Consider the following 15,750-nt stretch of genomic DNA (forward strand, 5'->3'; position numbering starts at 1 on the left):
AAAACATGGAACCGCGGGGTTTGATTTTTTAATTTAATTTATTTCATTTTGGTTTTGATTGTGCTGAGTCTTTGTTGCTGCACATGGGCTTTCTCTAGTTGTGGCCGCCGGTGGCTACTCTTTGTTGAGGCGCACAGGCTGCTCATTGCAGCAGCTTCTCTTTCTGCAGAGCACAGACTCTAGGGCACTCAGGCTTCAGTAGTTGCAGTAGTGATGGCTCCTAGGCTCTAGAGTGTGAGCTCAGTATTTCCGGTGCACAGGCTTAGGTGCTCTGAGGCATGTGGAATCTTCCCAGACCTGGGATTGAACCCATGTCTCTGGCACTGGCAGGCAGATTCTTATCCACTGTACCACCTGGGAAGTCCTTAAGCGATATCTTGACATAGGTTTTCATGGCATTTCCCCTGATGCTCTGACTCTTGCTTATGTGGAGAATAGGCTGCCACCGCACCACGATCTGCCTGTCGTCATCACCTGCTCTGCCCCTTCATTACTCCCATTCCCCTGATGAACCTGCAATAACAACATCCGCTCTACCTATTGTGTGAAGTTATGTTGTGGCTCAAACGAGGTGATATATGGGAACACACTGTAAACATTCTCCTGCACCAGGTGATTTCAATAGCTTTACTTCAGAGTGAGAGGCTTGCTCAGGCTGGCAAACTTGCAGCACAGAAAATGAGGATAACGTGAATGTTTCCTGGCCCTGTGAGGACCTGTGTTGTCATTCCTACATTTCACTGGGGCCTGTAAAATAAGTTCTCCTCATTCGCTCATTTTGAGAGATCTGAGGGGAATTATTTTCATATACCAATTTATGTGACTGTTTTCATTCAATTCTTGGTGGAAATTGTAAATTTCTGTGACCATTCAGAGATGGAAAAGCTTAGATTTGTCAGAGTTTGTCACTCTTTGCATTGGAAAGGTTGAAACACCTTTTTTGCCCAATTTCTTGCTTTTTTTCACATTGCTTTCACTTAGCATCACAGTCTAATCATCTGAAAAGCCGATGAGTTTGCAAGTGTTCAGAATCATCAGCCTTGTCAATTCATTGCTTATGTATGAGAAAGCCAAATCAGAATCATTTTTAAGTAAGTGGCAATGCCAGCTCCAGCAGACCACGGTGTTTTACTTTTTGAATGTTTAAAATAGAAGTTTCAGATAATCAGTGTAAAGAGATTAGGATTTCACTGGATTTTTCCTCTTAGAGTATTTCTTGGAGAACATCATGAGCAGTTGCTGTACTTGTAGTGTGTCTAGTTTTTAGAAAGTTCTCTTTTTTAGATGAAGAATATTGGTGGTCGCTAGTTTCTAGACATTTTTAACTAGAAGGGGCCACAGAATGCATGGGGCCAGCTCTGCCTTCAGTATGGCAAAACTGAAGACTGAGGGCCACACGGCCTTTTCCTTTGTTGAGGACTGCCAGCAACTCTGCCCTATTCTAGTAATTCATCAAGGAGCTTTATTGTTCTGTCAAAGCATTCTTCCTGATATTCAATCAAAGGTCTTTTAACGTAAGCTCCTTTTCTTGTACTAGGTCATTCATAGTGATGCAAACACACTTAGCAACATCCTTCTCAGAAATTTCTCTCAGATTTTGCCTTTGTTCACTCCCACTGCCACCATCTTAATTTAGATTCTGATTGTGTCTTGCCTAGCCTGTAAACCCAGCTTTCAAAGATCTCTTTAACTGTTGTTTCTCTGCTCCAGAATACTACCAAATTCAGAGCTATAAAATGTATGTGTCCCTGGCCTTTATAGTGCTTGGTAGGATAGTATCTAAACTCTCCAGAAAGCAGGAATAGAAGGAACATACCTCAACATAATAAAAGCTATATATGACAAACCCACAGCAAACATTATCCTCAATGGTGAAAAATTGAAAGCATTTCCCCTAAAGTCAGGAACAAGACAAAGGTGTCCACTTTCACCGCTACTATTCAACATAGTTCTGGAAGTTTTGGCCATAGCAATCAGAGCAGAAAAAGAAATAAAAGGAATCCAAATTGGAAAAGAAGAAGTAAAACTCTCACTGTTTGCAGATGACATGATCCTCTACATGGAAAACCCTAAAGACTCCACCAGAAAATTACTAGAGCTAATCAATGAATATAGTAAAGTTGCAGGATATAAAATCAACACACAGAAATCCCTTGCATTCCTATACACGAATAATGAGAAAGTAGAAAAAGAAATTAAGGAAACAATTCCATTCACCATTGCAACGAAAAGAATAAAATACTTAGGAATATATCTACCTAAAGAAACTAAAGACCTATATATAGAAAACTATAAAACACTGATGAAAGAAATCAAAGAGGACACTAGTAGATGGAGAAATATACCATGTTCATGGATCAGAAGAATCAATATAGTGAAAATGAGTATACTACCCAAAGCAATTTACAAATTCAGTGCAATCCCTATCAAGCTACCAGCCACATTTTTCACAGAACTAGAACAAATACTTTCAAGATTTGTATGGAAATACAAAAAACCTCGAATAGCCAAAGCAATCTTTAGAAAGAAGAATGGAACTGGAGGAATCAACTTGCCTGACTTCAGGCTCTACTACAAAGCCACAGTCATCAAGACAGTATGGTACTGGCACAAAGACAGAAATAGAGATCAATGGAACAAAATAGAAAGCCCAGAGATAAATCCACACACGTATGGACACCTTATCTTTGACAAAGGAGGCAAGAATATACGATGGAGTAAAGACAATCTCTTTAACAAGTGGTGCTGGGAAAACTGGTCAACCACTTGTAAAAGAATGAAACTAGATCACTTTCTAACACCGCACACAAAAATAAACTCAAAATGGATTAAAGATCTAAATGTAAGATCAGAAACTATAAAACTCCTAGAGGAGAACATAGGCAAAACACTCTCAGACATACATCACAGCAGGATCCTCCATGATCCACCTCCCAGAATTCTAGAAATAAAAGCAAAAATAAACAAATGGGATCTAATTAAAATTAAAAGCTTCTGCACAACAAAGGAAAATATAAGCAAGGTGAAAAGACAGCCTTCTGAATGGGAGAAAATAATAGCAAATGAAGCAACTGACAAACAACTAATCTCAAAAATATACAAGCAACTTATGCAGCTCAATTCCAGAAAAATAAATGACCCAATCAAAAAATGGGCCAAAGAACTAAATAGACATTTCTCCAAAGAAGACATACGGATGGCTAACAAACACATGAAAAGATGCTCAACATCACTCATTATTAGAGAAATGCAAATCAAAACCACAATGAGGTGCCACTTCACACCAGTCAGAATGTCTGTGATCCAAAAATCTGCAAGCAATAAATGCTGGAGAGGGTGTGGAGAAAGGGAACCCTCCTACACTGTTGGTGGGAATGCAAACTAGTACAGCCACTATGGAGAACAGTGTGGAGATTCCTTACAAAATTGCAAATAGAACTACCTTATGACCCAGCAATCCCACTGCTGGGCATACACACCGAGGAAACCAGAATTGAGACACATGTACACCAATGTTCATCGCAGCACTGTTTATAATAGCCAGGACATGGAAACAACCTAGATGTCCATCAGCAGATGAATGGATAAGAAAGCTGTGGTACATATACACAATGGAGTATTACTCAGCCATAAAAAAGAATTCATTTGAATCAGTTCTGATGAGATGGATGAAACTGGAGCCGATTATACAGAGTGAAGTAAGCCAGAAAGAAAAACACCAATACAGTATACTAACACATATATATGGAATTTAGGAAGATGACAATGACGACCCTGTATGCAAGACAGGAAAAAAGACACAGATGTGTATAATGGATTTTTGGACTCAGAGGGAGAGGGAGAGGGTGGGATGATTTGGGAGAATGGCATTCTAACATGTATACTATCATGTAAGAATTGAATTGCCAGTCTATGTCTGACGCAGGATACAGCATGCTTGGGGCTGGTGCATGGGGATGACCCAGAGATGTTATGGGGAGGGAAGTGGGAGGAGGGTTCATGTTTGGGAATGCATGTAAGAATTAAAGATTTTTTTTTTTTATATACTTCCCAACGCCATTTTCCATCATTAGAAGTTACACAACTCCAGGACTTACAGAAGTAGTCCTGTAGACCCCCACAAGTCTTCCGGTTGCTCCTTTGGTGGCCAGGACATAAATTTAAAAAATAAAAAACTAAAAAAAAAAAACAAAAAAACTACCTTATGACCCAGCAATCCCACCGCTGGGCATACACACCGAGGAAACCAGAATTGAAAGAGACACATGTACCCCAATGTTCATCGCAGCACTGTTTATAATAGCCAGGACATGGAAACAACCTAGATGTCCATCAGCAGATGAATGGATAAGAAAGCTGTGGTACATATACACAATGGAGTATTACTCAGCCATAAAAAAGAATTCATTTGAATCAGTTCTGATGAGATGGATGAAACTGGAGCCGATTATACAGAGTGAAGTAAGCCAGAAAGAAAAACACCAATACAGTATACTAACACATATATATGGAATTTAGAAAGATGGCAATGACGACCCTGTATGCAAGACAGGAAAAAAGACACAGATGTGTATAACGGACTTTTGGACTCAGAGGGAGAGGGAGAGGGTGGGATGATTTGGGAGAATGGCATTCTAACATGTATACTATCATGTAAGAATTGAATCGCCAGTCTATGTCTGACACAGGATACAGCATGCTTGGGGCTGGTGCATGGGGATGACCCAGAGAGATGTTATGGGGAGGGAGGTGGGAGGGGGGTTCATGTTTGGGAACGCATGTAAGAATTAAAGATTTTAAAATTAAAAAATAAATAAATAAATAAACCATTTATATCTAAAAAAAAATAATAATAATAATAAACCTACCAGTTTCACTGTAAGGACCTGTGTGTTCGGTTCCGTTCGGTTCAGTTCAGTTCAGTTGCTCAGTCGTGTCTGACTCTTTGCAACCCCATGGACTGCAGCATGCCAGGTTTCCCTGTCCATCACCAACTCCTGGAGCTTGCTCAAACTCATGTCCATGTGTGTTAGGAAGTATGTTCTGCTGAGAGTGGCATTAAATCCTAAAATATCACTGACTTAAATAAGATTTATTTCTAGCTCACAGAAAAGAAGAACAGAGGTAGACAGGTCAAGTCTTGTAGGATAGCTCCATAGTCTTCAACTGTGTTGTGCTTCTCTGCACAGTAGAATGCACCTTTGACCTGTAGCCTCTAGGACCAAGATGAGTGCACGAGGGCCAGCTCTCACATCCAGATTCCAGCCAGCAAGAAGGAAGAAAGGAGAAAAGGCTGTGCCTCCATCCTTTAAATCACAACTTTAATCTTCGTCTTCCTTTACCATGTCAGGATCTTTCACAGCTCTGGGCCACTGTACCAGGGCTGCCCTTTACCTGGAATGCCCTTCAACTTTCTTTGTTCAAAACATCTGTATATCCTTCAAGTCCCAACTCACTTCCTCAGTGAATCGTTCTTTCTTCCTTAACAGTGGCAGTACATCACTCCATACTCGGGCATGTGTCAGTGCTTGAGCTTCATGAACTTACCAGCCGAAGTGGCTAGGGTTTGAATTTCTTCTCTGTGGCTTGTGCTGTGAAATATAAATATGGTTCAGTTCAGTTCAATCACTCAGCCGTGTCTGACTATTTGCAACCCCATGGACTGCAGCACCCCAGGCCTCCCTGTCCATTACCAACTCCTGGAGTTTACCCAAACTCATGTCCATTGAGTTGGTGATGCCATCTAACCATCTCATCCTTTGTCATCCCCTTCTCCTCCCACCTTCAATCTTTCCAGCATCAGGGTCTTTTCAAATAAGTCAGTTCTTTGCATCATGTGGCCAAAGTATTGGCGTTTCAGCTTCAACATCAGTCCTTCCAGTGAACATTCAGGACTGATCTCCTTTAGGATGGTCTGGTTGGACCTCCTTGCTGTCCAAGGGACTCTCAAGAGTCTTCTCCAACACCACAGTTCAAAAGCATCAATTATTCAGCACTCAGCTTTCTTTATAGTCCAACTCTCACATCCATACATGACTGCTGGAAAAACCATAGCCTTGACTAGATGGACCTTTGTTGGCAAAGTAATGTCTCTGCTTTTTAATATGCTGTCTAGGTTCGTCATAACTTTCCTTCCAAGGGGTGAGCATCTTTTAATTTCATGGCTGTATCACCATCTTCAGTGATTTTGGAGCCCCCCAAAATAGTCTGCCACTGTTTCCTCATCTATTGCCCTGAAGCAATGGGACTGGATGCCATGATCTAGTTTTCTGAATGTTGAGCTTTAAGCCAACTTTTTCACTCTCCTCTTTCACTTTCATCAAGAGGCTCTTTAGTTATTCACTTTCTGCCATAAAGGTGGTATCATCTGCATATCTGAGGTTATTGATGTTCTTGGCATATAAATAATACTTCGAGCCAGGGTCCAGATCTCTTTTCTTGAGTTCCAGAACTTCATGTTGAACTGCTTACTCAATATCATCACTTGTAGGTCTCACTGGTGGCTTCTCAAATGGAACCTCCTCTGAAATACTGATTGAACTCCTGATTTTCACCTCCTCTAGTCTTCCCTGTGCCAGCAATTCCTCCATCAACTGAGCTGAAGATATCAGAAAGCTGAAGTAATCCTTCATTTCTTACATGTAATAATCCTCACACTCTCATATTTAGTTACCACCAAAGTCTGTTAGTTCAGCCCCCAAATATGTCTTAAATTGATCATTTTAGTTCCATCTCCAGTGCCGGCCTTATAGCACTATCCTCTCGTGTCTGGACTTGGCAGTAGCTCTTCACTGGCCTCCCTACATCCACCCTCTTAGGTTGGCCCAATCTCAAGTCAGGCAGTAACTTTCTTGAACAAAATCCTTAGCCAGCTTCCTAATGTATGCAGGTTTAAACTCAGGATCCTTAACTTCTGCAGGGCCCCATCTGACTTGACTCCTGTCTACCTTTCATTTCCATTTCTTGCCACGCCTTTTCTTGCTCACGTGCTCCAGCCTATTGGTCTTTCCATTCCTTGACCGTGCCTAGGACTTCACACCTCCACCCCTTCCCAAGTACCATTCCCCACCCAGGGTCTTTTGTCCCCTTCCTCACTCCTACACACAGCTCCTCATGTCTCAACTCAAATGTCACTTGCACACAGGGCCTTTCTGTGACTTCTTAATCTAAATCCTATGTTCTCTGTTGTTCCTCCTTGCGAGTGTTCATTCTTAGCATTTATCACAGTTTGTAACTTCATATTGATCGAGTGTGTATTTATTGAATATCACTCCAATGTTAAACTGTGTGTTCCCTAAGAGCTGGGATCATCTTTCTTTTATTCACACTGAATCCTCAATGCCCAGTGCTAATAAATACACATGGAATAAATATAATAAATGGTCTTGTGATTAAACAATGCAGTAGGTTCTCTCATTAAATTGACAGCTTTGCTATTTGATATGCCAAGATGTAGGTTTGTTGGAAACTTATTGAGGTGACTCACTTTTCTAACCTGGCAGTGTGTTTCTTCACATTTATTGAACATATTTTTGGTGCTCACCTGTAAGGCTACAGGCTTCAGTTTAACTTATAATATTGGAATGCATCTTTGTCTGCACAAGCCTTATTTCTGCCAGGATATCCATATGCAGCATGCAGGGCTTCCCTGTCCTTCATTATCTCCTGGAGCTTACTCACACTCATGTCTGCTTAGTCAGTGATGCCATCCAACCATCTTAGCCTCTGTTGTCCCCTTCTCCTCCTGGCCTCAGTCTTTCCTAGCATCAAGGTCTTTTCCAGTGAATCAGCTCTTTGCATCAGGTGGCCAAAGTATTGGAGCTTCAGCTTCAGTATCAGTCCTTCCAATGAATATTCAGGGTTGATATCCTTTATGATTGACTGGTTTGATCTCTTTGCTGTCCAAGGGACTCTCAAGAGTCTTCTCCAGCAATCCTTATGAACATAGACCCTGAAAAGGTCATCTCTGAAAATCATGATTGGCCACTTCCTCTTTTTTTTTTTTTTAATGCAACCTGGCATAACCATTAGAACAGAAGAGTTGCTTATGGTTGGAATGGAATCTGAAGCAATAGTCATCTTAAGATGGGGCCATCAGTGACCATCACAGAAAGCTGCCTGCCCAGGATTTTGGGCTATCTTGGAAACCCCCTCACTACCTTTTCTTGATTGCCAGATCTTGATATCAGACATCTAGGTAGAGTATACTTGTTTGTGGTAATTCCAGCCTCCTAATCTTTCCTGAATTTACCTTGTTCTGCACAACACATTGACAAGATATGTTATAGGATAGGTCAACAATTTGTATAGGTTTTTTTTTTTCTCCCTAAGAGTGTCAATCTTCCCTGGTAGCTCAATTAGTAAAGAATCTGCCTGCAGTGCAGGAGACCTGGGTTCAATCCCTGGGTTGGGATCCCCTGGAGAAGGAAATGGTAACCCACTCCAGTATTCTTGCCTGGAAAATCCCATGGAGGGGAGGAGCCTCGTGGGCTATAGTCCATGGGGTTGCAAACAGTTGAATAAGACTTAGCAACTAAACTACCAAGAGTATAAAAAAGGTTGTTCTGGAAGCATATGATGCATTTGGAATCCTGAACTTGGTCTAAAATAAAAGATGAACTTAGATGATGACCCTCTTTTACTGATAAACATGATGATTGACAATGGGAAAGTTTTAATTTGTTTTTCTTTTCAGAAAACAGTAAGAATTCTGCTTTCAATGGGCACTAGGTAGGTAGATTTTAGCATAGATGGAAAAGCATACAGTTGATGGTTCTTAAGCCCCAGTAGGTCAGATCATGTCAGTGTTTCCAGAGTACGCCCAGAGTAAAATTGGCTTTCAGCTGAGCCTTTGCTAAGAGGCCAGTCCTGAAAAGGATTTATTTATTTATTTTGGCCATAATAATGTCTAAATGATGATAAGTACAAGTCTCTCTTAGCTAGCTGGAGTGGGTCCCACATGAATTGGTTGTGACTCCTAACATCTAGAAACTCCAGGATAGTTGGATAAGAATATTTTGTGGGGGAAATCTAATGTAACACATGAAAATATAAAATATTAAATGTTCAGAAGTGTGTAATTTGCTTTTTTTTTCATGAGTGGTTTTAATACTTCTGGTCCAGAGCCTAAATCCCTCTTTACTGGAGAGATGTGGTTTCAGTTTTTTGGGTGAATGTGCATTTTATAAGTTTTTAAGAAAGGAAATTAAACATTAAAAGACTTTAAGTACTTTACTCTTTATATAATGTCACTAAGAAAAGCCAGGAAAATCAGGGTTGGGTTTTTTATTTGTTTATTTAATAAATATAATCTATTTTCCACCATTTTGTTTGTTATGGCTGGTACCAAAGTACTTTTAAAAGTTAAACATTTATTTTGATTTTGTTTTATTTCAGCAGATGTACATATAAGTTAACATGTCTCTCTTCTTCCTTGTGGATGGGGACAGTGTATAGCATTTAGTTTTTTTGGCATTTTGACACAGGCGATTTAGTTTAATTGAACATATCTCCACTTATATGATGCCTAATATATGAATAATGTTAAACAGATAAAATGTGGCCTGCTGAGTGTGAGCATTAATACAAGTTGGTGACGTAATTGACCTTAGCCAAGTCGCCTAACCACTGTGGGCCCGGGTTTCCTTTTCTGTAAAATGAGTAGTTTGGGGTAAATGGTATCCAGGAATCCTTGCGGCTCTGAGTTTAAAAACACCATGAGTCTGTATGCCTCATACTCTGCATCTACCTGATGTCTCCTCTTCTTCTGTTCTCTTGTCTTAAATTAGGCAAAGAGGATGCTGGTGCACCAGTGATAAAAGATGAGAACACCTTCACATCACAGGACTCCAGAGTGTTACCAGAGAAGTCGCTGCAGAGATCAGCAAAGGTCTTTGCCTGTTTCTTTCACTTGTCTCGCTTGTAGCTTCTTCCTCTTGCAGGCCTTGCATACAATTCAGTTAGGACTGTAGTTGCTCAGTTCATCAGAAAAGTCAGTGGAAGCAGGGAATCATAAAAAGTGAATCTTTTAAATATATATATATATGTATATGTATATGTGTGTGTATATATATATATATATATATATATATAAAAACTTTAAGCATGTACCTATATATTCACTTGCCTGTCTTTGCCTGAAGGGCCAAGGCCCTTTCTTGGTGTATGGAGGTATTTATTGAGGTTCTGTGTTATCTTTCTGCATAAACTGCACTATAATTTCTGGTTTGTTTTATTTAAAGCAGAGTGAGAATTTAGGCACTGGTGAAGCAATATGAGTGTAGATGCCTAGATTTTTACAGTTTTTGGCTCCAATGGCTTTTATTGTTGTCATGCTGCTGCTGCTGCTGCTAAGTCGCTTCGGTCGTGTCTGACTCTGTGCGACCCCAAAGACGGCAGCCCACCAGGCTCCCCTGTCCCTGGGATTCTCCAGGCAAGAACACTGGAGTGGGCAGCCATTTCCTTCTCCAGTGCATGAAAGTGAAAAGTGAAAGTGAAGTCGCTGACCATATCTAATTCAAAAGTAAGTTTTTAATAAAGTATTTTTTAGTTCCTCCAAAGCATTTAATTTAGTTATCATAGTAACAAACCAATTTGTTTGTTTGTATTTTTTTTCCATAATTCAACTTTATTTTTTAATGATATATGCAGGTGACATACTCAGATATGGGATCAGATGCAGCTGATCCTCGCTATGGGGATAGCTCCGGGTAGAAGAAGTGGTACCAAGGGTGAAGTGTGTGAGAGCACGTGGTCTCCCCTCTTTTGGCACGTGTACCCTGGGAGTGCAGTGTTGACACTCAGTCTAGCAAGTTGGTTAGGAGAGTGTCTCCTGCATACCGACATGGGGAATTTCTAAATTATATTACATATATATTATTGCCCACCCCCCACCCAGCCAAGTACCCATTCAGTTACCTAGATCTTTATTTTAAGAAGCATTTTGAATACTAACCATATACTAGGCAACATGATAGGTGTGAAAGATTATAACGAATGGAAAGACCATGGGCTGGATCTGGCTCACAAATTTGTGCCTTAAAAAAAAAAAGAAATACTTCAGTTTTTTAATTTTTTGGCCACACCATGCAGCTTGTAGGATCTTAGTTCCCCAACCCTGGACTGAACCTGGGTCCTCGGCAATGTAGTGGTAGTGGAATCCTAACCACTGGACCACCAGGGAATTCTCACAAATTTTTGTTTGACCTATGCAATATTTAAAAATTTTGACTTAGTAGCTTTCATTTAAAAAAAAAATGGTGTGGTTTGAGTTAAAAAAGAAAATCAGGCTTCTGGCTTCTCTCGACAAAACAAAACATCTGGGAACACTGGGCCGCATTCTTAAATGACTTTGACTTTGGTCAGAACTGAGTAGAGGCAACCTCTGTAGATGGAATTTGTGATCTGCAATTTGCTGCTGCCCCCCAATGGTGCTCCCTCTATTTTTTGGGGGGGGATAGTTTCTTAGTTTGAACTAAAATTACCAGGCGAACAGTACTCATAAGCAAAACTGACACTGTGGTGAAGTCATTTAGTCACAGAGCATCACTGAGAAGTGTTTCAGTAGGACCAGAAAAACTCTTGGACCCAGCGAGGTGACCAGGTAACGTTCTGCCTTCTCCCAACTGTTGTCTAGTACTGTAGATAAACAACATATATGTATCCTCGGTATTTTCAGGTGGTTTACATCTTGGAGAAAAAGCACTCACGTGCAGCGACTGGCTTCCTCAAACTCTTGGCTGATAAGAACAGTGAACTGTTTAGGAAATATGCCTTGTTTTCTCCCTCGGACCACCGGGTGCCTAGAATATACGTGCCTCTCAAGGACTGTCCGCAGGACTTTGTGACCCGGCCCAAAGACTATGCCAACACGCTGTTCATCTGCCGCATTATGGACTGGAAGGAGGACAGCAACTTTGCCCTAGGGTAGGTGACCTTTGGCGAGAAAAACTACCGAAATCAGACACAATTTGGTTTAGGTAACATTTAGATAAACATTTTTGTGTGTATTTTAATTATTATTTCTTCATTAAAACATGGGTCCTAGGCATATTTTGCTCCTAGTTCCTCAGAAATGGCCCTTAGCTACCACCTCAACTGGTCACCTATAGGTTCCTTGAATTGCCAGGCATTCACCCTTTTTGTTTATTTCTGTTTTTTGGCGTAAAACATAAGTACATTCTAAGCCTCAACTTACTTCCTGTTATGCTATGAATCCTGTTTGTACTTATGAATTTGCAAAGAATTCATTGCATCCAACAGTCACATCCCTCCTTTCAGACACTAGTGTTAAAATATGTGAAATTGGAGGCATATTCATGGGACCTCAGTTTCCCAGGCTTAAAAACTAAGAATGTAAAGATATGTTTGAATGATGTGCTTTTTTGGTATTGATCCTTCAGAGGTTTCCTGGAGGAAGAAATGGCAACCCACTCCAGTATTCTTGCCTGGAGAATCCCATGGATCCAGGAGCCTGGCGGGCTACAGTCCATGGGGTTGCAAAAAGTCAGACACGACTGAGCAGCTAACACTTCAGAGGTTTCACTTAATAGTATTCAATGTTAAATCTCCCCGCCAAAAGCAGGGGAAGGGTGCCATGTTTTTAGGGAATCTTTCAGAAACCAATCTCACTTAAGTATAGATTCTATAGCCACAGAGCATCATCACTAGCCACTTCATTATCATCTGAAGAAGCTGCTGGACCCAGCTGTTTGAGCAAATGCTGCGCCTGTTCCCTTCTTACAATTGATGTTCATTTTGAAAGAGAAGCAGTATTAAGTTTTAGCTATATCTGTAGCCCTTTATTATGGGTGGCATCTGGTTTATGCTTCACAGGAAATGCAAATGAAGGCATAAAAGCTGGAAGAGTTTGCTCTGATGCTACTCTCAGCCTGATTTGGTGCCTTGCTGTTGGCCAGCTAACTTGTACAGGACGGACCCTCCTGGGAACGTTCCTTGGTTATGAGTGTCAACACAATGGATGGCCACCAAGTGCAGCCTTGATGAAGTTTATTCTCTGCTTAGCCTTTTATGGTTAGTGAAGAAAAGCAGGTCATATCTGTGTGTCCTAATAATGCAATTTAAAATATACTATCCTGGGACATCCCTGGTGGTCTGGTGGCTAAGACCCTACACTTCCAATGCAGGGAGCCCGGGTTTGCTCCCTGATTAGGGAGCTAGATCCCACATGCTACAACTAAAAGTTGGCATGCCACAGCTAAAATTTCCACATACAGCAACTAAGACCTCCTGGTGCAGCCAAATAAATAATGAATATATTTTATAAATATATACTATCCTGGGCCACTTTCTCAGTGATTTGAACATCACCGCTATTGATATGTTCTCAGAGACACTCAGGAGCACTTGCACTTTCTTTTCTGTTCTCAAGTGATGTGATTGCAGTGTCATAATTTTGAAGCCTAACTCATTATCCAAAAGTGACGTCAACCCTTTGAGCCCTAAATAGCCCTTCTCAGCAGCTTGCCAGTTTCTCACCATCCACTCAAAAGGGTCGATAATGGCTGTGCCACCTGGCCCTGGTGGTTGTGCCCGCCACTGTCTGCTTGGCAGTGAAAAGGGAACATTTCACATCAAGGCAGGAAATCCAGCCTTGTCTTTATCTGCCTTTCTGTCATATCCCATTGTGTATACTTGATTGGGTTACTTCCTTAGTTTTTGAGCTGTAAGGGTGTAGTCAGGGTATAGTCAGGAAATCTTCACAGACTGAGTTTCTTATTGTTCAAATGGCCCTTCAGGTGCTATTACTTCATCAAATGATGAAGCCTTACTTCATCAAAAACTCTTTTCTTGTGGGTAAAGTACAACAGTAATCAAAAAAGGAGTTGAGTCTTTGAAGCAGCAAGGACATTTGCTGAATCCAGAAAACTAGTATTTTAAAATAATAACCATATGTTGTATATAAAAAATTAAAGATTCTCCTATTTAGATGGAAAGGTGTGCTTTTTCTCTACCTTCTTACTATAAAGACAGTAAAAATTGTCTTTTATGCAAGTAAACCTGTTAAAAAGTCTTTGTGGAAAAGAGAAAATTTATCTTTGGAAGTAAAGTGCGGCAAGTTTCCACGATGCAGTTCCCTGCTGACGTCTGTCTCACGGCGGGTGCAGGCCACAGCTGTTGCCCGTTGGTGGTCGCCTTGCCATTTTGTTCTGGCTATCAGTTACTGATCTTCAGGAGCTGAGGTCACCATTTCCCAGCCAGGCGTGCTGTGCTATGGCTGCCTGGGTTTCCTTTCTCATCCTTGCTAGGTTTTGACCAGGAGTGTGGAGGTAGTGCTTGCTACAGGTATGAATGTGTGTGGTTTGCTTCCATAGAAATCACGCCTCAAAACCAAGTTTAACCAAAATGCCTTCCTTTTGAATTTGTTCTCTGCCCCAACACTCTATCCTTGAGAATTATTGAACCGCTACCTATACAGTTGCCATGGATCATCCAAGTCCAAAGCCATTTGCTTCATCTATAGTTAAATTCAGTTCACAAGACAGGTGTTAATCGTATGTGTAAGTTGCTGCTATATTATGTGAGAAATACAAAGGTAAATAAGCCCTGGTTTCTTTAGAGAAATTATAGCCTAATGCAGAAGGACTTTACATAAATGTCGTGGGGTTAATTGTTTTCTAGGAAATAGACTGCTGCTTGTACTAATTGAAGTGAAAGTGGCGGTTGGTGTAAGGAATTGGTGGTTTGCCTAAAGCCCAGGGCAGTGAGTATAGCACGTCTCATGGGGAATTCAGAACTAACAAGGTAGCAAAGGAAACAAAGCTTCTGTCTCAACCACCCTGACCAGTCCAGCCACCACACAGCATCTTTTCTTTACCCCGTTCTGCACATGAGCTGTATTTTTCTGCTCTTTTCCACACAGTAGCCATTTCCCTTCTCAATAACACACATGGCCCCCAAATGGTACTGCCCGTCCCCTGCAGGTCACACACTGAAGTCTAGAGCACAGAATTTCTAGAGTAGAAAATCTTAATTGGTCTATTGAGACAGTTATTTGCTCAACAATTTTAAACAGAGCTGGGGGGTCCAAGGTCCCATGATCCACTGCCTGATTATCAGGGACCATGGGACTCAACTCTCTTGCGTGGAATGTGAACAAAGCAGATGGATTGAATGGCCTGTCTTTTTAGCCCTATGTATAATACAAGGCAGAATGCTTTATGTTCTTCTAGGAATAAAATGCTTTTCTGAAAGTGTAGAGAAGGTGGATGAAGGGGGAAGTCTAGAGTTGTTTCTTGGAGAGTGGAAGCCTCTTTGCTAAAGAATCATTCTGACTGGGAGTCCAGAGTAGGTGGGAAGGGCCATGGCTGGAAGCAAGCCAGATGTCACACTGAGATGAGATGCGAGAACCTGAAGTGAAGGAGCCGTACAGAGGGAGTCAGAAGGAATGAAAAGAGTCAGGGGTGAGGAAGAAGCAAATTTTCTCAGACATGGTGACCAGCTGGAAATGGGGCATGAAGGAGAAGGACAGAATCTTGAATGAACTCTCAGGCTTCTGATTGGGTGACTGGATAGATAATGACAATGGCATTTAATCATGATTCACCAAGAGCATCTTTATCTCTTGCTGTTCCCTTCGCTTGTGCCTCATTGCTTGCCATTTCATTGCTAACTCTGTTCATAGCTCCAAACTTCTGCACACAGCACTTCCTTTCTCAGCAGTGGCTTTCTCCTCTCTGTAGTGTTTAGTGAAATACTCAACTTTTAAACTTAAGTCAGTTATCTGCTCAG

The 15,750-nt window shown here is 41.0% G+C and overlaps 1 protein-coding gene across 6 annotated transcripts in view; it reads left to right on the forward strand.

Moving 5' to 3' along the window:
* Positions 1–15,750, forward strand: part of DIS3L2 (DIS3 like 3'-5' exoribonuclease 2) — a 358,321-nt gene that overhangs the window by 138,481 nt on the left and 204,090 nt on the right. For all 6 annotated transcript variants that reach the window (XR_011254705.1, XM_069578628.1, XM_069578629.1 and 3 more), the window contains 2 exons: positions 9,789–9,889; positions 11,678–11,925. Coding sequence is in view for 5 of the 6 variants with exons in the window: in XM_069578628.1 (XP_069434729.1) it covers positions 9,789–9,889; positions 11,678–11,925 (349 nt within the window). In the remaining variant the exon portion in view is untranslated. The remainder of the gene's footprint in view (positions 1–9,788; positions 9,890–11,677; positions 11,926–15,750) is intronic.

Source organism: Ovis canadensis, chromosome 2, assembly GCF_042477335.2.
Source record: "Ovis canadensis isolate MfBH-ARS-UI-01 breed Bighorn chromosome 2, ARS-UI_OviCan_v2, whole genome shotgun sequence".
NCBI classification, from domain to species: Eukaryota; Metazoa; Chordata; class Mammalia; order Artiodactyla; family Bovidae; genus Ovis; species Ovis canadensis.